We start from the raw sequence: 25,468 nt of genomic DNA, 5'->3' as shown, positions 1-25,468 counted from the left end.
TTTTATAGATTTAATATTTTATGCATTCTTTTAATCTAATATTTTATATTAATTTTGTTACCATTACATGTTTTGTTACCTGATTTGGATGACAACAAGATTAGAGATGACCTGATCAGAGAAATTTAAATAACTTGCTTTCTCTCGCTTTCATGGCTTGCCATCCCTTCATCGGCATAATGTCCACAGCTCGTTTTCTCTCACGTCCATGGCTCCTCATCCCATTGTCTACTTGATGTTTACAACTCGTCATTTCTTTGAAAAAATTATATTTATAGAAATAAGAAAATAAATAAATTTAAATAGATTTTGGTAAACCTTTTACAAATATAAAATGAATTTAAACAAAATTTAACTATCATATCTCAAGCTAAATTGAATTAGTGTAACTAAGCATAGAATTAATACTTAAAATAATTTAACCCGATTTATAATATAGTAAATTACCATCGACAACCTTCCATTACATTCCTAGGATGGATTATTCGAATTGTTAGATTAAGTAAATACAATAAGTCAAAATATTAATAATTAGTACTCTTTTCTCAAAAATAAAAAATAAAATTGTAATTTGTCACATAATTCTAAATCCAATGAAGTAAAAACAGAGTCGAAATGATCAGATGTTGAAAGACAAAGGCAGCTTTGAATTTAATTGCAAGTCTTTTTCTTTTACGTCACGCCAAGCTCCGAATTATTGTAATTTTTGAAAAATGGTCCAATTGGATTCATTTTATCTATGCTTAAAAGTATAGTTAATAACTTCAGACTTGAAGTTAAAAATAAAAATAAAAGAGTTAAATTTTAAAAATAAAAATAAAAATAAAGAGATTAAATTTTAAATTAACGAAAAGTATAATGACTTATAGAATATTTTAATTATTAATATATCTATACTTATTATAAAAAATTTTGTTAGGTTGGTGTCATGGATTAACCGGATACTAACTCAATTGAAAAGAATTATTATTATTATTTTATAATGATAACTAATATTTATTGTTAATAATTTATTTCTCGAGTATACTGGTTCTCATTTTTGTATTTTTCATGTTCATTAAAATTATTTTGGAATTTGAAAGCCGAAAGTTTGATGTAATCTATTTTTAAATAAAGTTATCCAAACTTGTAGAATAAATTTAAGTGTTCTATACGATCTGATTAGTTTAATTTGGATTTAAAAAATTTATTATTTTCAAATTGGTTAGATTCAAATTTAAATATATGTTTAAAAAATATTTAAACTAATTATAAAAATATATTAATATAAATATAAATTTTATATAATTTAATATTTTAAACAATAAAATAAATATTTAGGTGAGCTAAATTGAACCAGACTTGAACCTGATTCTAAATTTTTTATAAAATTTAGTTGTGACTCAGTCGACCTATAAATACTTCTACTCTTAAATATTAAATTTCATATTCATTTTATATAATATCAAAAGAGAGAGATGAGAGTCACACAAATAAATTTATATCAAATAGGTGTCTAATAAAAATTTTAAAATCATTTCATACAAATCAAATTATTATATCTGTCTTTTTAAATGATGGAAAATGAATAATAATTATACTTTTTCTTTATTAGAAAGAAAGTCAAAGTAAGATAATTAAACGTTTGGGGGAACCCCAAAGTAAAGGAAGATAAAATACAATGAACCTAATAGCATTAGCATTGAATTTTTTTTTTTTTTTAAACCCTTAAAATGCTTTCCCTAATTTGAAATAGTAAAATCCAAAAATATAACATAAACAACAAATTGAATAGAGAGAGAAATTTGTTGGCACCATAAGGGGTAAAAGTTAAGGTTAGGTTACACCAAATTTCAAAGCATAAAATATAATTATGTCTCTTTACAACCTATAAAAACAAGGGATTTAAATCACTTTAATATATGCTTAAGAAAGACAACTCATGCACTTAATCACATTTTGTCTTAATATTCTTTTTCTTTCTTTTCTTGGAAATTACTCTGACCAATCAAACTTCAATGTGTTTTTCATTGAATTTATGTCTTCTCTGTGTTGTTGCTAGTCATCTCTGACACATCCACTAATTGGACATAGTTTTCATTGCCTCAATCTTCTTTTTAATAAAGATTTATATTTGACTTACTATTTTTACTATTGTTCTCTAAATTGTATTTAGATTCTTGATTAAGTTAAGATTAAGAATTTATTGGGTATAAATTTAATTAAAACAATTATATGATTATTTTTACAAAATACTAAACATAATTATGAAGATATTTTTTATAATTTAAACCCAAAATAAATTTTTAAAAATAATCATAATTTATATGACTTGAAAACCAATAACATATTTTTACTTTCTTTTTTTTTCACTAAAAAATTCATAATCTAGTTTAATAAATTTAGTGATAAAAAAGGTGTATTCTACACAACTCAGTGACTGTTGTTACTGGTTAATGGACTGTTAAAATGTGAAACTATCCAATCATTTTTATTGTTGATGGAAGTGATGGTGAAATTTCATTTTCAACTCCTACATGAGACACTGATATTTGGGGAAAAGAATAATAAAATAACAAAATAAAAGGAAGAAATGGAATTGATTTATGGTCCAAGATCGAACTTCTTGTCTTCTGTCTCACTCTACAAAAACAGGGGGAAACAATCCCTTGTTTTTTACTTCCAATTAGAGCTGATCATGGGCTGGGTGGTCCGGCCCGGCCCGAAGACCCGTTCAAAAATAGGAGGTTTGGGTAAAAATATAGGCCGAAAAATGAGCTTGGGAAAAAAACAAGGCCTGTTTAAAAACGGGCAGGCCTCAGTAAGAGTTTTTGGCCCGCCCACCAATTATATATTAATATATTTTATTTTATTTTATTTTTAATTATTTTAAATTTTTAATATAACTATTTTTATTATATTGTTAATTTGTGTATTGTTTTAAGAATTGTTTTAGTATTATTTTTATTTGTTTTAATATTTATTTTTATGTTTTTAAATATATTTGATTTATTATATTTTTAAATTTTTTATTTAATGAAATAAGAAAAAAATTAATATGGGCCGGGCCGGGCTCGGGCTTAGTAATTTTATTTTGGGCCGGGCTTGGGTAAAATTTTAGGTCCATATTTCGGGCCGGGCCGGGCCGGTCCCGAGCCTAGTAGACGGGCCTAAAAATTTATTTGAGCCCAGCCCAAACCCGGCCCGGACCGGCCCATGATCACCTCTACTTCCAATACCCGGCATCGCTTGGTTGCCTTTTATGCTGCAAATTTGACCAACATGAGACCTTTTCATTTATTTAATATTGTAAAATTTTAACATGGGTTAATATTCCATCTTTGTACCCAAGTTTAGCTTCAATTTTAATTTGATACTTGAATTTTTTTTGTCTTAATTTTGTATTTGAGTTTAAAGCTTGGTACTCAGATCAAATGATATCACATGACCTAATGAATATTTGACACGTGTATTCTAGTGAAAAAAAACATAGGTGTTTAATTGAAAAAAATATTAAGTACCAAATTAAACATTAAATCCGAATTTTGGTACTTAAATGGAACAAAAGAAACTCAAGTCTCAAATATAAAAAATAAAAAAAAAGTACCAAAGTGTTTAGAATTTAGGACCAAATGGTGAACACATGTATACACAACTAGATTTATTGCAATAAAAATAATAAACAATTTATTTAGAATTTAGGAGGACAATTTTTTTTTTCCCTTTCTACCTTGTTAGATCCAAACAACCTATGCAACATGTACATACATGTTTATAATCTAAGCGATGTGTTTTAAATATACACCACTGAGCTAATGGTTGGGCTCACCAAAGGATTTGATTGATACAAAATTGTTACTTATAAAATTTAATTAAAACGTTTTAAAATTTAGGGACCAGTTAAAAATTTGGACCATGGTTTGAGGATTTTGATACAATTAATCCATAAGTGAAATTATTTTACATGGATTATGCTTTCGCTTTTATATTTGAGTTGGGCTTTTTTGTCTTTTAAAGGGGAAGAAATTCACTATTTATTCTAAGATGATTTAAGAAAAGTAAAATCATCTTTTCAAAAACGAAAGTAGACTAAAATGATGTGAACAAAATTTGAGCTTAAGTTAGTAGTTTAAAGATTTAATCATTATATTTTAAAAATAAATTTACTTACTTTTATTTGAAAAATCAAGTCACATAATTAAAATAATTAGCATTTACTATTAAAATTACCATCATGACATTGATTAGGTTACTGTTATATAATGTAACATATAATTAACGAAAATAAATATGTTAAGTTGCCACTTTTAAAAGAAAATACCAATAATATTAATAATTTGGAAAAAAAAGGAGAGAAATATTTAAAGTATATTAATTAAATTTTCCACTTGGTAAAGTACATAAAAAATAATATATTTTAACATTGTAAAATTTATACTTATATAAATATTTTGATTGAATTTAGTGTCATTAAGTAATCGAATATCAATTGAATTAATGAAAATAAAATATATAATTATAATGTGATTATCTATTTTAATTATTTAAATGAAAGATTAAATTTAAATTAATAAAATAATCATCTAAAATTGAAAATTCCTCATTTGACTTGGTCTTTCAAATCATGGGTTTGTCATTTAATTCCTTCCTTTTCCCCGTTAGGCTTATAGCAGCCTCGTTTTTAATTTTCTATGCATCACTTTTCTACCACCCATTTGTTCAATTCTCTTTTGCTATAATAATTTAATCTTAAAATCAAAATTGGTTTTAATTATTATTTTCAAAAAATATTTGCGACTTTTCCTCAATCCAAATATCCAATCAAGCTCTATATATATGCTTCCTCGGTGGCTTCTTTTTATGATATATTATTTAAAATATTTAAAATAAATTCATAACATGATAAATAAATAAGGGTTGAATTGCTTTTTGAAAAGTTTAAGAATATTTTTATATATTTTAAAATTTTAAGTACTCAAAGTGAAAAATAAAGAGTAAAAGCTTAATTCTTTCTTTTGAAAACAAGTACCGAAGTGAAAGAAAAAAAAACAGAAGCTGAATTGTTTTTTTTTAAATAAAAACTTTAAGTGCTTTTACACTGTTAAACTAACAATAAACTAATTTTCTTAACTACTATTTTTGGCAGTAAATAGAAAATTCAATGTTATCTATCCCGTAAAATTAGAGTTAAATTAGATTTTGATAAATGGTGTGTTTGATAAAATGAAAAATTAAGTATTAAAATTATATTATAAAACTATTTGATGTATTAGTAAAAATTAATCTTATCAATATGATATCATTTATTTAATTTAAATAGTTTTGGATAAAATTTAAAGATAATAATTTGAATATTTTTAATTTTTAATGAAATAGAAAAATATTATTTAAAAAGTAACTATTTACTTACTTATTTTATTAAATATTTTTAGAAAAAGATATTAAATAAAAAGTTAATTTAATTATAAATATAATAAAAAATCAAATATTAAAATTTAAAATGAGAAATTTTAATGATTTATCGGAAGACACCAAAATAAAATAAACTTAAAAACGAGTTAATGATGGAAGGTTCATGAACATAAAAATCCTCAAAAGGAAATTAAATTGCTAAATATGCTGTCCCTCTTTTCTGTGGAAATGTTAAATCACTTTTTTTGATATTTGGCAATCAAATCACATTTTTGTTCAAAGCATCTCCCCGTTTCCCATAATTATCATTAACTAAAAAGAAATTGGTTTTTAAATAGAATATTGATATTTTTTTTATATATTTTATTATTTGAAGCATTCAACCAATATCTTATGAAAAATTTACTCTCTTTTCTTTTAAAAGTAATTCACAAATTCTAAATTCACAAATTTTAATAATTTTAATTATTAAATTAAGATTTTAAATAAAATAAAAATATTCAATTTTTAACTTTTAAAAACTAAAATATAAGGATGAATAACATATTTTAATATTAAAAAACAATTGATATTATTTAGAGCCACAGTAATTGGCATTTTATTGATAAAATTGAATTTTTGATTTTTAGTGTCTAAACTCAAACTTATATTGTGTAGAAAATACATAAGCTTTGCTCATATTTATTTTTGACTTTAAATAGTATGTTGTTCTTATTTGAAAATTTTCAAACAAAATAAAATTATATTTCTTCTTTAAAATTAGTGTTTGTAAATATTAAATATGATATATATATATATATATATATATTAAAATGTCAAAAATTATATAAATACATAAATTACAATTTTTTTTCTTAAAATAGATATGGCACTGGCACTCACTTTATGGGGAATTGTTGACTTTAATTCGTTACACGAAATTTGGTCTCTAAAAGAAAAAGGCTGGAATAAAACTACCCCATTTCATACATTGTATAAAGGGCTTTCAAATTTATGAGGGTATTATTTCAATTTTTTAAATTAAATAGGGTAAAATTAAGGGAAAATTGTCCATTTCAGATTATTTTTCTAAAATTATAGATTGATTTTGTGGGAAGTGAGTGTCACGTGGGTAAAAATGCGCCTAACTTAACACGCTTTTAATGAAAGATTATAGTTAAAAACTAATTAAATTGGGATTATATATACATAATGCTATTACCTTCCATGTGATGGTGTGAATGGTACATGTTCTTATTGAGCAAAAGTTAATGGTGGAGGGGTTCCCTGCACAATAGAACTTTGCCCAAACATAGCCCACATGCCTTATATATTACACACCCCATGTGTCTCAGACAAAAGGGGTCAAATCCTTGCCCTCCCACAACCCCTTTCCATACCTATACATCCCTAGTTGCAACATTTTTTTTTCTTTTTGAATATATATTTTTTTATTTTTGAAAATCTTTAAGTAGAAACTCGAAATTTACTTTGACCGGTTCTTATAATTATTCTTAAGAGATGCCATCAATTAAAGATTTGAATTTAAATGTGTGGAGTTATTACTCTTTATTCTAAACTAACAAAATTTTTGCTTTTTTAAGTATAACAATTGATGTTATCATCTATTTTACAATTTGAAATTAATTTTGTATGAGTCAGGGGCAAAGTCAAAAATTTATTTTAGGAGAGTCTAAAGATGCATCATAAATTAGGAGGGTTAAAGTACAAATTTATCATTATACTAATAAAATTTTAAAATTTGAAGGAGCTACAAGAAAATTTTACCATTTGGGAGGCGGCAAAGCTATCACCTACTATTACGCCCTTATATTCAAGTAAAGTCTTCTCAATAATGATGACTCTAAGCTTTAATATCAAATCACTAACGTATTATTTCGATACTTTATATTTTCAAATAATTTAATTGAGGTTAGTTCACATGAATACCTTAGAATTACACATTCATTTCAACCCTGTTAATTTGATGTAATCTTAAAGCATTGATAGCCATAAGTTCAACCACAAACAACATGATTTGAGAGGAAATTTTGGTCATTGTCCTTGTCTCCGTTACTTTTATTGCAAAATTATTTTAATGCACAGTACAAAAAATGATGCAATTCCGGCAAATACAATGAACAAAATGACTTTGTTTCTTACAATAAATTGAAATTAAGAGTGTGAAGGCAAGGACATATTATCCATGGAATTTTAAGGCCAAGAGCTTTGAATTAAAGGCTCTTTTCAGGGATGTGATTTATATAAAGCCAATTGTAGGGGGGAGGCATTCTTGTCTGCTAATAACTTTGTTTTGCTTTTTTGGTTGTAAAGCTAAGACATTTAGATGCCTTAATTTGATTAGCAAACAAAATCTTTAAGTTATGGTCCAAAAAATATGAGAGTTTTAAACTCTTCTTTTTTGAGAGAGAGAATTTGCTTGGCCATCTTCAATGCCGACAGGACATGTTTGATCCAAAATTTGTCAGAGAAAATTTTCGAATTTGGGAGTAGCAATGCATTTTTGGTTGTAGACAGTTTGTAGATTTTAATGTAGTGGGAGTGTTTCATTTATTTGTAATAAGTTTATATTTATCCGTTGATAAAATATAAAAGTGTACAGATAATAAAATGAGAACTGCCAGTCAAATTATTTTGTTTTTTATGGAAAAATTGACTGAATTATTAATATTTGAATAGTACTAATGAAGTCGCTCGCATCATAATTTATATCTATTTCATTGTTAACATTAATAGTTTGTTTTCAAAAAATCATTAATCATTTTTCAATTGTATTAAGTATATATAGACTAGTACATAAGTTTTCACATCAGTTCCATTAAATTTTATGGTCTTGTACTTTCCTACCTAAGAGAAAACAATAATGTATTTAAATATTTTTGAACTTGTTGATACCAAGAGTTTATCGATAAGCTCCAAACCTAAATATTACATCCAATTAATCTGAACTCAAGTTTGACTTATTTCAATTTAATTATAAAAAGTTAACATCTTGAATTCATCTAACTTGAACCCTAATTGGAAACAATCCAAACTCAACAACTCAAATTTAAAATGATCTAAACAAATAATTCGAAGTAATAAGAAACTTAAATGATCCGAACTAGTTTTGACTTGGCCTAAAAAAACCCAAACTATAAATTCAAATGAACCCAAAACGAAATCTAAAATGATACAAAAGCTAAACAAATCATACTATAAAAACTCAAATCAAAATGATTCAAATATTTTAAAATTACAAATTGAATTAAATTTACATCAACCTAACCAAAACTATATTTTTCTTAAAAATAAAGTACTAACCCTGACACTTAGATCAGAGGTTTGAAGTTTGAAATCAGATGCTTAAATTTCGTAAGAAAATAGACATGCAGTTATTGCATTGTTAAGGTATGGCTATGTTGAGGGTAGGCAGCTAATTAAATGGGCAACCCACCCATGAAGCTATCTTTGTTGCCATCAACCTAACAGCCACTTATTATTAATACCCACAGGGTTTTAAAAGATGTTGACAAAATTTTCCATAGTAAATAATAATAAAACCAAATCTTTTATAATTTAGCTTTACATAAGATGAAACCAAATAGAGGGACATAACTGGTTGGGTCACATTGGACCAACATTTGTTAATGTTGTAGGAAGTGAAATTTGATGGTCCATTTTCTCTAACAACCTAACATCTCGGCCCCCTTTAATTCTCTTCTGGCCCAAAATAAATAAAATGTCTATGGAAATATTTCTCAACATTTTCTTTTATATATAGAAAATTTCAAATTCTATATATAAAAGAAAGGAAAATACGTTTTATTTTTAATTTAATAATTCTTTCGAAATATTTTCGTGGCTAAAGGACTTTTCTTAGTAATGATACAAAACCTCTTTTAAGCATATCAATGTGAAAAAATTGATGAAGAAATAAAACGGTTTGATATGTATTTTATTAAAAAAATGTAATTGATGAATTTTTTTATAAGTTTTGGGGCCTAAAATTAATGTGAATTGTAGAATTGAACACAAATATTTGAACACGAAAATATGTTAAAAACAAATTAAATTTTGATCGAAATGATAAAATTAAAATTTTAGGGATCAAAGGTTTAAGTCCCATCATTTGTGAGATATTTTTAATTTATTTTAGATTTTTATAGATTTTATATAAAAATATAAAAAATCAAAACGTCATCATAGTAATATTTGTAACTTTGTAAGAAAGAAGAGGATATTTAATCATTTTCCAAATGAATTAGTGTTCGATTAACTTGCAATCTGAGTTATACTTAAATATAGTACTAGATTTTTGCACACCCATGATGATGTGGATGATTTTTTTTGTAAAATATATTTTATAAAGAATTTATATAAAAATAAATGAGCCTTTGGTTAAAATGATAAATATAAAAATTTAACGATTTTGGTGTTTTAAATTCAAATCTTATTATTGTAGATTTATTTTGGTTTTTGCAAATTTTCTATAAAATAAAAAATAAAAAAGCCCATCATCATATTTTTATTTTTAAATAAAATTCTCCTAATTAATGTAACACCCCTTACCCGTGTCCAACGCCGGGACAGGATACGAGGCATTATCGTACTTGAACATACACTACTATGTAAATTGGGGCCATAAAATTGCGTTCAAATTTAAAATTTATTCAAGAACAAACATGTCGTCCCTTATACGGGCCTACGAGGGACAAAACATACATCAGGGGCGGTTCAGGACTAAATCGTGAACTTTAGAAAAATTTTCATAAAACAGGATCACACGCCCGTGTGGACACAAGGACACGCCCATGTGCCCTTGACACGCCTGTGTCCCCAGGCCATGTAACTTTCTGTTTATGACGTTAGCATCAATTAAGAGTCATACGGCCAAGTCACACAACCGTGTACTAGGTTGTGTGGCGAATTTAATTTTCGCATTTAAGGTGCAGACTTCACACGACTGTGCACACGCCCATGTTCTAAGGCTGTGTCCTCTACATGGCTGATACACACGACCGTATCTTTGCCCATGTATTTACTACCATGTATACTGACTTGTGAAATTAGAGAGCAGGAGACACGCGGCCAGATTACACGCCCATGGGGCTGACCGTGTGTGAGACACAAGCCCATGTGTCTACCTGTGTGGACAAATTTGAGGCTAATTTCCAAACCCTCTTGTCACCCACAACAACACAAACACACTTGCATGCCAATGGTGGTAAAATTAGGCAATGGTTGGGTTACTTAGACCTCTAAACTTTACGTCAGGTATGACATTCACATATTAAAGTATACATGTTTAAAACTCCCCACTTGTCAAGTTCAACCATTTCATTTCTTTACCTTTATTCATGTTATGACTATGCTAATAAGTATCATTTATGCATCAAGCATGAATTCCACCTTTTATCATCCATTGTTAGTAACACAATTATCACACACCACACGAATAATGACACATCCCATGAATGTATCAATATTTAAGGATTTCAACCCAATAATCAAAATGAACCATGTTTCATGGCCATATACAAAATGAAATAATATACCAAAAGGAGCCATCACTTTGGCTAACAAATATGACACATATAACTAAATGCTAAGTGCTTTATACATGCCATACTTAAAAGCATTAAACCAAATATACCCCAAAAAATTTGCTGATAGTGTAACTCGAGCTCTGACTTCCACGATCCCCGAGCTAGCTTAACGACGCTAAGAGAAAAGGGAAAAGAGAGAAGGGTAAGCACAATGCTTAGTAAGTTGCATGTAAATAATAAACAACATAAGTCAAGATATTCATGAATTAAACATGTTAATAGTTATCACCACAATATCATATTACACACATGAACATAGTCAGAATTGACATTAAATGTCATTAAACATCATACTTAACTTACTCCTTTCTACTTATGCTAAATTTCCCATCATGAATCTAGTTTAATACTCATGGGATTTACGTACATACCTGTATTATACATTCTTACTCATATCACTCCACTTCTTAACCCAAAAATCTTGAATGGCTCGTTGAACCACCCGGAATACAAAGGACGCTTGGGATTGTCGTACACCAAATAAAGTATCAATGCCATTTCTTAGACATGGTTTTACATGAATCCAAATATCATCGCCAATGCCATGTCCCAAACATGGTCTTATAACGGCACATATATAATCACCGATTCCATGTCCCAGACATGGTCTTACACTGGCACATATATTATTGTTGATGCCATGTCCCAGACATGGTCTTACACAGGCACATATATCATCGCCGATGCCATGTCCCAGACATAGTCTTACACAGGCACATATATCATCGCCGATACTATATCCTAGACATGGTCTTTCACTGGCACACTTCTCGGATGCCGATGCCATGCCCCAGACATGGACTTACATTGAATCTCATTTAGCCCGATGTTACAACATCCAAGTCCTAAGTATTCCTATAGGTCACTCGGGACTTCCAAGATACAAGGCTTTCATCAAACTTCCATTAGATCATCACAAGTCAATTTCATTAGAGTATACATACATGTATCATAGAATGTCAAATATTAAATATGTAATATTGAAGTTGTTGAATTACTTACACACAACTTACTTCGGTACAAAATATGACTATTTGCGATTTAATCCACAACCTTGCCTTTTCCTCAGTCAAGGTCTATTCCTCGTCCCTCTTGATCTATAATGACACATTTAGTTCGTTTAATATACACATTATTTGATTCAATCCAAAAATCAAAATATGGCAAAATTACAAATTTGCCCCTAAAGTTTCACATAATTACAAAATTACCCTTAGGCTCGTAAAATGAAAAGTATCCCATTTTCTCATTACCCAAGCCTAGCCGAAGCATTTATTATTTTATACCATCCCAAAATTTTCATTCATTCACACATTTACGCATAGTTTTACAACTTTTACAATTAGGCCCTTTTTATCAATTTCAACAAAAACCACCTAATAAAAGTTGTTTATCACACATCAAACCTTCATCTTCTTCCATTAGACATCAAAAAACAAGCATGTCATTCATGGGTATATTTTTTGACATGAACCCTAGCTCAAATTAAGGGTATAAATAGCTAAATCGAGTTATGAGGATTTCAAAAATACAAAGAACATTAAAAACGGGGCTATGATGCACTTACTTTAAGCTTAAAAAATGAAAGAAACCCTAGCTGTGGCTCATTATGAAATTCAGTCAAGGATGGAGAAGATGGACTCAATTTTTGACTATTTTTCCCTTTTAATTCTTTTAAATACCAATGGACCAAAATGCCCCTCCATTAAAACTTTGATATATTATCCCTCCTATGTCCATTTTTGTCCATAATGACATATAATGGTCTATTTACTAAATAAGGACTTCAAATCTCAAATCCCATCACATTTAAGTCCCTAAATCAACTAGCACATATATTTTTCACTTATTGCAATTTAGTCCCAATGATGCAATTGGACACCTTATCGGTAAAATTTCTCATTGATATTTTCAAGCAGTTATTTAATCACACAATAGACCTTAAAAATTAATCGATATAAATATTTCTACCTCGAATTTGTGGTTTCGAAACCATTATTCCATTTTGACCCTAATTTGGGATGTTACAATTTTTATCCGAGTTTGAGTGTATTTGACAAACTGAATTTTTAGCAATGAATTTTATAAACATTGAATTTATACTATAAAATTGTTTGAAATATAAGTAGAAATTAAGCAGCGGATATAATTCTTTTATTTGATAATAGTAATTATTATTATTATTTCATAATTGTAATCTTATTAATAAGACATTTTTATTTTATTTATATATAATTTAAATATTTTATTTTTAATAAAATGAGGAAATAAGTTAATTTAAAAATAAGATTTTGAAAAATAAGATGAATTTAATATTTTCCACGTGATAAGTATCAATTTATTTATCAAATTCAAATTTTTTTGAAAATTTTATATTAAGTAAAAAGTTAATTTGGTTATCAAACACATTTAAAAATAAATATTAATTTTTATTTTAATAAAAAGAAAAATTTTAATAGTTTATCAAACACATTCTTAGCATCCGATTGACTCATATACACTTAAATATAGTATAGATAGATATAGATATAAATATCCAATGGATTATGACCAACCAATGTAAGTGAAAAAAATTAACAAATCTATAGAAAATTGATTTAAAAATTAAATTAAGTTTAGTTAAAATGATTAAGATGAAAGAATGAAGATTTTGAGATTTTGAGTTTAAATCCTATCACGTGATGTATTTTTCATATAAATTATAGGTAAAAAAAGAAAATACTCTTAAAATATTTTTTATTTTATCAAAATATTAAACTTTACAACTAAATTAAAATCCGATTAAATGTGATATAGCTCAATAAACAAAATAAACAAATAGCTAAATATATGGAATCAAAAGCATATACTTCATTCAATATAATTAAACATTTAACTAAATTTGTCATTATTACATATGATAATTAATAGCAAACCCGTTATCCCAATCGAAGTTCCAAATCCAAATCTTCCTTGGAATCACTAACCACATCAACCTCTAACTCCAACCTTACACTCTCATTAATCTTCTTCTTCTTCAACAAATTATTATTATTACATTCATAATCCTTGAATTCTTTGACTTGAAAAACTGATTTTGCACCCTTCCTTCGCCATTTCTTCATTTCATTAGAGAAACCAGAAGATGAAGAAGAAAGATGATGAGGTAATGTAGAACAAAATGGACGAGCAATCAAAGAAGAAGAAGAACGGAAATTAGGGTTAGGGTTAGGGTTAAGTTTAAGAAAAGATGGCTGACCGTTGTAGTCCCCTGGTGGAGTAGATGACTGTCTTAATAACCTAGCTCTCTCTCTCCTATGAACATTCATGTGACCACCCAAAGCTTGAGCCGACCTAAATTCCCTCTTGCAGAAGCTGCAAGTGTAAGATCTTGGCGGCCATGGAATCCCACCACACACATAATCTTCTTCTCCAAACTCTCTCCATGAGGAACCCTTAAGCTTGTTGTTGCCTATAATGGTGCTATGGTCGACTCTCAAGCTCTTCTTCTCCATATGGATATTCCTTTTGGTTTTTAGTCTCTAAGCTCTCACATTATGTCAACTTCATAAAGGCAATGAAATGGAGTTTGGTTTCTCGATTTCAGAGAAGAAATTTTAAGTGATTAAAGTTGCGAGAAAACAGGCCATGAAAATTCTAAGCCAGGAGCTGAAAAATCGCACTGCAAAACTATCCTTCTTTACGTTTGGTCACTATGCCTTTTTCACCATATGATAAAACACACTCTTCTACTACTATAAATTATTTTAAACTATGCTCGAACTTCGATGTGAATATTAGATACGAAAATAAAATTTTTTAAAAAATTCAATCAGTTGCCATTGGGCAAAAGGAAAAAGAAAATCTGTGCAAAGAATAAATGTATGGAGAAAGGGTACAAGTTATGATTTCTCATCCATATCTGGACCAATCGACAATAAGTACTGTAACTATACATTTAATGTTGAATGTCCAAAAACTATCACAATGCCAAATTAAATGAATTGATTAATGAATCCATGACCACATGCATGTACCAGTCATAGATTTTGCTCAAATCATCATCTTCATCACACATGTATATTGGCTTACTTTTTTTTATTGAAATTCATTTAGTAAAAATCATGTTTAAATGCAATAAGGAAGAAAAAAGCTGGTAATTTAAATGATTATTGTTTGGAGCCTCTTTGTATAAATAATAAATTTGTAGAGAATATATATATATCTTTTTTGAATTATAAGAGGCGGATAAAGCTCTATTAATAATGTGACTAGTGTGACTTAAACCCAAATCATATTTGGGGCAGTGAATACCCTAACCATCAGACTAACACACGATGTTCTTGAAGAATATTTTTAAGTGTAGACCTTAGCAAAAATCCATTATTTGTTAATAGCATGAACTGATATTCGATGATAAATTGTTGGTTTAGTGGTATAGGTTAACTTAATTCTTAAATACAATTACTAACAGGGGCGAAGCCAGAGCAATTTTTTAAGGGGGTTCGGATGAAATTTTAATTTTTTATAGTCTATATCTTTATAATTTGTAAAGGATTAAATCAAAATTTTATAATTTTAGGGGGCTAATGTGTAATTTTACCTTTATTAATTTAAAAATTTTAAAAAATTATAAGGGTCTAAATAGCAATTTTACAGTTTAGGGGAGGCCGAGGCCCTTGGCAGCCCCCTAGCTTCGCCCCTGATTACTATTATAATTAAGTAATTAACCTTACCCCCTGGCTTTCCCTTTTTTATCGTAGTTTAAAAGATACCATAGAATATTTGTTGAGTCTTAAAGCTCAATTGACATGGATATTGTTGTCAATGTAAGAGGATATGCGTTAGAGTGTACTGAAGTTCATTATCATTCTATTTATGGGTTGAGGAGGGATTATGAGTAGTTTTAAGAATTATCAGAATCTATAATGAGATTATTAAAAAATACCATAGAATTAATGTCTTCAAAAATTAGATTTAATTTTTTGAGTAAATGATTTAACATTTTTTTAAAGTTCATAATATTTAAGTTTTATATTTAGACGTACTCTATTTAGGTTATTTTTAATTTCTATACTTTTCAAATTTAGAGATTTCAGTCTTGATGCAAATGATAGAAGTTAAATCTGTTAAGTTAAAATTTGACGTTTTGTAAAATGTTAAAATATGCTTCAAGTCCGTTACTCTATATACATTTGGAATTTAATTCTTTTACTTTTACTTTTAGGAATTTAGTCTTTCAACTTTTTAAATTTAGGTTTAATTGTTAACATTTTTAAGATTCTTTTTTTTTTTTTTTAAATTTGCTGGCATAACATTTTGAAATAACAAAATACTCACTTGGTACGGTAGCCATATAGCAAGAAAAAGAGACATTGCAATGAACTTGAATTTAATAGAAGAATTTTGACAAAATGTTAGCAATTGTACTTGTATTTTGAAATGTGAAAAGTAGAGAAACTAAATTCCAAATATACGAAGAGTACAAGAACTTGGTACACATTTTAGCATTTCTAAAATATTATGTGACAAACATATTATTGCACATATAATATCATGCGGATTTGTTATTTTCAAACAATACTCACAAAAAGCCACTATCATTTTAATTAAAGGATTTAACAGCTACCAAACCGAAATTTCAAAATTAAAAAATATTAAAAACTACATATAACCAAATTAAAGAATAGGAACTAAATCCACCGATTATGCATAGTGCAATACCACTATTATATGTATTGAACTAAAATATTTAATTGCTACAGTATTGGTTAGGGGTTGGAATTTTAAAATTCAAAATATACAAGATTGAAAATGACTAACAAATACGACCAAATTTGCAAATTAAGCATATTGCAAGGGTTACTAGCAAAATTTGATCAATATTATCCATCATATAATTTCAAGCACAAGACACATGCAAAAGATTAATGGCATTTCATATCATTCAGAAAAAAGCTATGATTTATGTCAAAGGAAGGGAAATGCCAGTGCAGAGCACCCCTCGATTTCCTTTCCTTTTCCTTTGTCTATTGAGAGAAAAAAAGAGATGAAGTTTCATCAGAAAAGCGGTTTAAACAAAAGATACTGCCATATTTAGCTGATATTCATTGAAAGACTAGCAGCCAATTAGCTGTTCCCTTGCCTTGCTATTTATAGTTTCTACATTTTGTTAGGGTTCTAAACCCAAAATTGCAGTGTTTACCTGCAGTGTATTTAACAGGTTACCGTCTCTTCCACTCATATAATTTAAGATTTGAAGTCCCGAGAAACAATAATTATGTAGGTAGTCTGTAATGTTCTTGAATCTCGAGTTTTAATATCTATGTCAGATACATATTCAAATGTTAATGTGGAAATATAAAAATGATCTTAAAAAAATTGAATTAGCCTAACCAAAGATATATTCATATGATATTCACACTTAATTCCGAGTAACATGCGCAAAGACGACACCAAAGAAGCAGTGAGGGGTTTTGGCCATACTTAATTTGGTAAAATTAGCTCTTTAATCTTTAAATTTTGATAAATTTAATTAATAAAATAGTAAAATTTTCATTTTCACCCTCTAAATTTTTTTAGTTTTGCTTTGATTCTTCTACTATAAAACATGGAAATCTATTTAATTACTTACCTTGCATGTCTCATCAATATTGAAATTTGTGTTAATTTTTCTTCCTTTTCTTTTAGGTTGAATTTGGATATTAGTTCAGAGATATGAAAGTATAGAATCATGAACGACATTCATACCTTCAAGTAATATTGGGAATCTATTTAGTTAGATTATATATCTCATCAACGTTGAATTGATGTAAAAAGAAAAAGTACATGGAAAGTATTAAAGAGTAAAGTAGAGTGTGGAATGCATTGAAATTAAGGATTGAGTGAGACTTTGAGACATCAAAGGCTGACAGATGTGATGAGAATTGAGAGATGTGCGTGCGTGTTGGTTTTAAGTTTTAACTCTTTTTCTTTGTTGTTTTGTATTGTGAATCACGGTAAGCCTTGCTATTCGTTGGTCACAGCTCTTTGTTTCATGGGAGATTCCAATTTCCAACGGGGAAGGAAGATCGCAATCATGTTGTAAGTACAGTATCTGTTGTTGCTATTCTACATGGTTTATCTACAATGAAAGAATATGATAATACTGTGATAATCGAATGTGTCGTTCCTCCAATTTCAAACATATACTATAAAGTATGAAATATATACAAAAAATATTAAATATAAAGTTCAAATTTTAAACTCTTCATCATGATTGACTAAGAAACTATTGAGATACCTGTCCGAAAAGGGATTAAGTTGGTAGTTGAATTCGATAGAACCGAATTTTTATGTTTTTAAGCCAAAATTCTTGATCCAAATCTGGGAAAAATGCCCAACCCTAAACCAGTTACCAACCAGCCCAACTCCAACCTACATCAAATATTTTTTTTTTTTTTGAAAAACTATGAATAAAACCAACCCAATGGAACTATTAGTCTTGCCAGTGTTTTAACCCACGGAGCGGCCTATGGAACAATGACCACCTTTGAAGTTTTGGGTCGTTTGCAAATTAACCTAAAGGACTAATAATAGGCTTCTTTAGTCCAAAAAGTTTCTAAGGTGGATCAAGATCAACGTAGTTTTTTACCCACAATTTATACACTAGAAATGAAAATTTTGAGCCAATTTAAGTATCAAACAACAAATATTATGCATAAAAGAATGAGGGGAAAAAAAAAAAAACCTCATAATCTCTCCATTTCAATTTCATGCATGACAGTATGTGATATACGGTAGACCCAGGACCAAAGAACATGTTCCAATAAGCAACCAAAAACAACAACATAAAACGAGTTCGAATTTTCACAGCAAAATGTACTAATTTAGGGTGAAAAAAACGTCAATCATTTTCATCAGTGTTGGATGCACCAGAAATCTGGAATTTAAGAAACTCCAATTCCATCTCTAATTCAAAGTTCTTTTGCCTTTCAGTTTCCAATTCCATCCTCAGCTTCTCAATCAATTGCACCATTTGATCTTCTTTGTTCATCACTTCCCCTCCAAACAAGTTAATCAACTCACTCACTTTTTGCCTTTGATCATCCAAACTCTTCTTCAATGCCATCAACCCCCCCACCATTGTTTCTGCATTAAAAGTGTTCTCAGTTTGCTGTTCTTCACATGGTGGAGTTGTAGTACTACTAACCAAGCTTGACTCTGCTTCGGGAGAGTTCAAATTCAAGCTTGATTCGGAAGTTCCCTTTTCTAAAATGATGGTTTCACCACCGAAACGAACTTGTTTCACCACGGAATCGTCTCTTGCCTCGGTGGGGAAAACCGGGTCGAGTTCGAATCCGTCTTCGTTGAAATTCCATCCACTGATTCTTCTTTGTTTAACGAGCTCAGACCCTGATTCTCCCTCAACATCATCTTCGTCGTCGTCATCGACGTCGTTCTTTCTTAGAATCTTGCCTACTCTAAACCTTTCTTCGACACTAGGCAATCCATGCAACACATGTTTGACGAGGAAGTCAGAGCCTTTGCTGCTCTTGAAAAATGGATGCCTCAAAAGCTTATCCGTCGAAGGTCGCTTCGACGGATCTTGATCCAGGCACGAAGCGACCATATCTTTAAAAGCCTTTGAAAATTTCTTGCTCTTACCTTTGTTGATGCTGTCTTCGTAATCGGAAAACCGAAACCGCTTGGTTATCTTCATGATCAAAGACTTTGAAGGTGGTAAATGGGATAATGGTGGTCTTCCATGGGCTAATTCAAGCGCCGTTATACCAAAAGACCATATATCAGCCTTGAAACTGTATCCTGTATGTGAGTGTATCACCTCCGGGGCCATCCAATAGGGGGTTCCGGTCATGTCCGTGAGCATCATCGGCGACGAAGACGTTGATGAACCGGACCCGTAACCTGAACTCGACTCGTAAACCGAAGCCGAAACCCCGAAATCCGCGAGCTTAACAGACCCGTTTGAGTCCATCAAGATGTTCCCAGCCTTTATATCTCTATGCAAATGGCCTTGATTGTGGAGATACGATAATGCATTAAGGGTTTCTTTGAGGACAATTGCGATGCATTGCTCTGATAAACCGTCGGGAAAAGAAGACGAGATGATGGACTGTAAAGAACCACCAGACATAAAAGGCATAACCACCCAGAGACGACGGCCAACGGTGAAAGAACAATGAGCGTTAAGGATGTTGGGGTGAGAAAGGAGGGTCATTATCTTGGTTTCACGTCGGATGTTGTCGAAGTCAACCTTGAACTGATCAAGGTCGATGGATTTGATGGCGACGGTAGTTGAATTCAGGGGAATGCATTCGGCTTTGTAAACTATTGCACTAACACCAATACCAATTTCATCAACGATCTTGTAAGAATCCGAGTCTAATGGGAACTGAACCTTGGGGTGATGATGATGACCTTCTTGTTCATACGCCATTAATGGTTTCATAATCTTGTTTTTGGTTGTTTGAGATTGGGTTTTTTCCCGGAGGGTTCTTGAAGAACAAGGATGATGGAAAAGAGAGAAAAAGAATGGGGTTTTAAGCGGTTATCTTGTGAGGTTTTAAAAAGGAAGCCATTGTTGAATATTGATGTGAGAGGATGGATACATGTGAATTTGCAACTACTTTCATCTGTTTAAAGATAAAAAGTGTGTGTAAAACTCAGGTTTCAACTTCAAGCATTCAATAAAAAAAAGGAGCCAAAGGCCAAAAGCAAAACTAATGATTCTCAGCTTGTACAGTTTTTACGGTTATTGAATTGCTGGGTTAATTTTGGTTCAGACCCATTTTGGGTCCAATTATTTTCGGTTTGGGTTTTTTGGGGTTCAGGGTTATTTGGGTTTAATTCAAGTCATTGTGGGTTTCAAGCATTTTGAGTTATTATTATTTTCATGTTTGTTAATTTCGAGTTCGAGATTGTTTTAACTTCTGAGTAAAAGTTGGGTTAAGGTCTATATAGTTTAAATTTTGCCCGGGGCCCAATAAACCAAATAAATAAATATTAAACTCAAATCTAATACTTAACTTTAGCCCAATACCCAAAACAAAAAACAAAAAAAAAGAAAAAGAAACCCTAAATCACCTAATCCCACTACTTTAGTTGCATTAATAAGTGCAAATAGCACTTTTCCACCACTTCATACCTGCAAAAGAAGACAAAAAAAGGCAATAAAGAAAAACAATAGAAAATGAAATTCTTTGCATTTTTTTTCTTTAGATTTTGGGCTATAAAAGAGCCCTATGTTCATTGTAACAAAGGAGAGGGGGGGATTGGAGAGAGGAATCTATTGTATTTTGGAGAGAGAGATTTTTTTATGAGATTCAAGAAGAGATTTTTTTTTTTGAGATTCAATAGGGGATTTTTCTTTTTTTTTTTTAAGATTCAAGAACAAAAAATCAGTATATCAATAGCAATAAAAAAGGTTCAAAGGGTTTCATTATATTCACTCCAATTGTAGTAAGAAATAAGGGATAGAATCAAAGCTGCGCGTTTTGGGTCAAAGGACTATTGTCCGTTTTAGTCCTTCCTGGTTATTTACGTGTGCGAATTAATCCCTTCTTCTTTTATTTATTACGGATTTGCCCCAAAATATTGCTCTCAGATTCGATTATGTCCTTCCTATTATTTTTTTATTGTTTCTGTTTACCTTATTTATATTATTATGTTTGCATTTATCTCTTATTTCATTCTAATACTAGTATTATTAGCACTTCTATTGTTTTTACTATTAATTAATGTATGTTTATTATATATGTACGTATGTACATTTCTATATATAAGTATTATTTTTATTACGTCATTTTAATATTACTATTATATCATATTTACTTTCGCATTTTAATATTAATATTATTATTATTATTATTATTATTATTATTATTATTATTATTATTATATATTAGTGTATATTTTATGTACATATATGTATGTGTATACTTTTATATATAGTATTGTTTTTTAAATTTAATATTTCTATTTGCTCTTTGTATTTGTATTATTATTATTATTATTATTATTATTATTATTATAATATGGTAGTGTGTATTTGCATTATATGTATATATATATTGATATATAGTATTATTTTTGTTTACTTTACTTTAATATTATTATTACCTTCATTCCATTATTATTATTACTATTATTATATTTTACTATCATTATTTTTCATAATGTATATATGCTACTGTTTATATTATTATTACTATAACTACTATATTTTTTTACTACTCTATTATGTATCACTAATATATTATTACTACTATTGTTCTTTGTTATTATCATCACTTGTTATTCTCATCACTATTATTATAATTTATCATTGTTACTTATTATTTTACTATTATTATCTAATATATCATCATTATCATTATTTTCATTATAACTTAATAGATTATTATTATTATTATTATTATTATTATTATTATTAGCACTACTTTTATTACTATTATTTAATATATTATTTTTACTATTATCGTCATATTGTTACTATTACTATTATATTATTAGGTTATTATATCTTTTACTATTATTATTGTTGTATTTTTCTATTATTGTTATTATATTTTCTTTTATTTTTGTATTTACTTATACGTTATTATTTTATATTAACTAATTTGATAACTGTATATTTTTTAGCATATTTATTTTATTTACATATCATTACTTTTATTATTATTTCATCATCTATTCTATTTATGGTTTTTTTTTTTAAATAATTTCAAACATTTAGCTTATTCATTATTTCCCTTTTTTATTATTTATTCGACCCATTTATCTTACCTTCGTATTTATCGTTAGTATTCATATTTGTGTTTATGTTTATCCTGTTATAGTTATCAATTTTTATTTGTTATGCATTCTTTATTATCTCGTTTCATTACGAATTTAGGTTTTATCCAACCCGATAGTGATTCTTTCACTGAAGTAAATATTTCGTATTTGGTAATCCGAGACAATCGTGCCCTAACTTACTGGATTTCGATTTTTTTTCTCTCACGTTTAACCTAAATAACGGCATATTCTTTTAAATCATAATACGAGTGTTAAATAAAATACTTACTCTCTGATATTTGAGGTGTTATGTCCTAACTCACTGGATATGACATCTTATTACCTCGAGATAAGATTTTTTTTTGCAAATAAGGCGATGCTTGGTGTTTGGAAATTTCGAGAAAGTAGTGCCCTAACTTATTGGGTTGCCACTTTTCTCGTTGAATTCGAATAATTAAGCACCCTTCTAAGTTTTTTAAAGGTTTTCTAAATGCAAGCCAATATCTTGGAATTTCAAAGCAATATGTCCTAACTTATTGGATATAGCGTTTTGCTGTTTCGAGATAGGAATTTCAAAAAAGGTTAACTTAATGACAATACTTTGACGCGAGTGAATCCCAATTTTCAAAGTTAAAATATTTTAAAAGGGACTACATCTTAAATTTTTTTTCTTTTTTAAATTTCCGTCATTAAAGACATTGTATAATCAATTAGGTACCAATTTTTTGGGCGTTACGAGGGTGCTAATCCTTCCTCGTATGTAACCGACTCCCGAACCCGTTCTTTTATTTCGTGGAGCAAAACTAATTATTTTAGAATAAAATGTTTTAAAGGTGATCCAATCACACCTAAAAAGATTGGTGGCGACTCTCGTTTTTGTTTTTTAAAATCAGTTCCCATTTTTTCAAAACTCGATTTGAAAATGGTTTTGATAGCTTGGCGACTCCACTGGGGATTAATAAGAGAGTCAGACCATGTAATTGATTATCTCTTGTCTTAATGTCGGAAATTAAAAATTTTAAAATTTAATCCTCTTTGCATTACATGTGTTTGTATTATTACATGCTATATTTTGATCGCATTGCATTTGCATGACCGTTGTGGTCACACCCTTAAGTGGGAGTGAAAAGCTACGCCGTGAGGTTTTCGCCTCCGTGCGAGATAGTGGATCACTTTGGGATACATCCGTACCTATGGTTTCGTGAGATTTTCATCTCCGTAGCCATAGGAAATGTATTCCCTGAATCGAACTCGATTCAAATGATCCTATAATGGGTGAGGATCGAGGAATCTGCTAGTTCGGGTACCTCAAACTTTAGAACCAACCCCATGTCGAAGGACCGTATGAGCCCAACTTAGACATTACCCTTATAAGTTATCGTTGAAATTTATTGATATCATGTGATACTGACTATCTCTTTTCTTTTGCTTGCATGTCATTTTGCATTTACAAAGATATCGGTTCATGGTCAGTTTCTAAGTTAGGAAGTTTTATTATAGAGAACGGACTTCTTGATAAAGTGGAAGGCAACGTTAATATCCACAGATGGTCCGGACTTCTTGACAGTATAGCTATAGGATATGTGTCGGAGCTGCTAGATTATACTCGTATAAGTGTCACACATAATAATCTCTAAGAGCTTAAGGAAATTTGGGATCAGTGGGGCAAAGAGACTAAGCAATTATTCTACGGTAACTATGGAGACTTATCTTACTTGCTTGATGTTCAGATAGATGAGCACTTATTCAGAGCCCTTACTTAGTTTTGGAACCCGGCATACAGTTGCTTCACTTTTGGGGAAGTAGACATGGTACCTACGGTGGAAGAGTACACTGCTTTACTTCGTTGTCCCCGGTTTCAGAATGATAGGATCTATTCCTGAGCTCCTTGTGTCCCTACCTTTTGGAAGAAATTGATGATTATTACGGGGATGGGCGAGCAGTGGGCCACGGCCCAAATTAAAGAAAAGGGTGAGTGCAAGTGCATTTCGTGGGATGCTTTGAAAGATTTGATTCTGACACACCCTGATGAGACAAAGAAGATAGATTTTTTGCCCTAAGTTTATATGGATTGATGGTCTTCCCTAGGGCTTTGGGATATGTGGATGAGGCAACCACGGATCTTTTTCATCGACTTAGTAAAAAGGTCACTTCTGTTTCTGTAATTTTGGCGAAAACATTTAGGTCTTTAGGTGCATGTAGGAGGGCTGGTGCTGGTAGGTTTATAGGGTGTGCTCAGTTGCTTTTGGCTTAGTTCTACAGTCATTTCCGGTTGATAGATAGGGTGGTTTGTCGGGTTTACTTTGAGGATTATTCACCGTTGAAAGATATAGTAGCTTCAACCAGGAGAGTTGATGTTCCAGAAGAGAATTGGATAGCGTTACTTCAGAGCCTTCAGTCGAAAGATGTCGAGTGGAGGGCTCCGTGGATGATGTCTGGTGAGGTTCTTTACCGATGCAGTAGTTTTGATTGGGTACCCTTATTGGGGATTTGGGGTGCCATTGGCTATGCTCCTTTGCTCATACTGAGGCAGCATGGATTGAGACAGTTCATACCAGCGACTCAGGGGTTGGCTCAAAGTGAGTTTGTATATAGAGGAGCCGATTACAAGAGGAGGGTTAGTGAAGTTTCTAGTGCTTGGAAGAAGACTTGTCGATTGAGAGGAAAAGCTATTAGCCCCGCTACGACACCGGAATACATAGAATGGAGAGGTAGAAGAGTTAATGATAATA

General features: G+C 29.8%; 2 protein-coding genes across 2 annotated transcripts; both read right to left on the bottom strand.

Moving 5' to 3' along the window:
• Window positions 1–13,897: 13,897 nt before the first annotated feature.
• LOC108455270 (transcriptional regulator SUPERMAN-like) lies at window positions 13,898–14,473 on the bottom strand. Its single transcript, XM_017753851.1, has one exon. It carries the CDS (start codon window positions 14,471–14,473, stop codon window positions 13,898–13,900), a length of 576 nt encoding a protein of 191 aa, XP_017609340.1.
• A 4,178-nt stretch (window positions 14,474–18,651) lies between these two features.
• LOC108456348 (serine/threonine-protein kinase BLUS1) lies at window positions 18,652–20,500 on the bottom strand. Its single transcript, XM_017754944.2, has one exon. The coding sequence runs from the start codon at window positions 20,407–20,409 to the stop codon at window positions 18,844–18,846; it is 1,566 nt and encodes a 521-aa protein (XP_017610433.1). The 5' UTR covers window positions 20,410–20,500; the 3' UTR covers window positions 18,652–18,843.
• Between the last annotated feature and the right edge of the window lie 4,968 nt (window positions 20,501–25,468).

Source organism: Gossypium arboreum, chromosome 9 (assembly GCF_025698485.1).
Source record: "Gossypium arboreum isolate Shixiya-1 chromosome 9, ASM2569848v2, whole genome shotgun sequence".
Classification (NCBI taxonomy): Eukaryota; Viridiplantae; Streptophyta; class Magnoliopsida; order Malvales; family Malvaceae; genus Gossypium; species Gossypium arboreum.
Note: the sequence above shows the minus strand (reverse complement) of the source record. Positions and strands in the feature narration are given on the sequence as shown.

Excerpts from the sequence above, each read along its gene's own strand:
- LOC108456348 (XM_017754944.2), bottom strand. The coding sequence starts at position 20,409 with ATGAAACCATTAATGGCGTATGAACAAGAAGGTCATCATCATCACCCC.
- LOC108455270 (XM_017753851.1), bottom strand. The coding sequence starts at position 14,473 with ATGGAGAAGAAGAGCTTGAGAGTCGACCATAGCACCATTATAGGCAAC.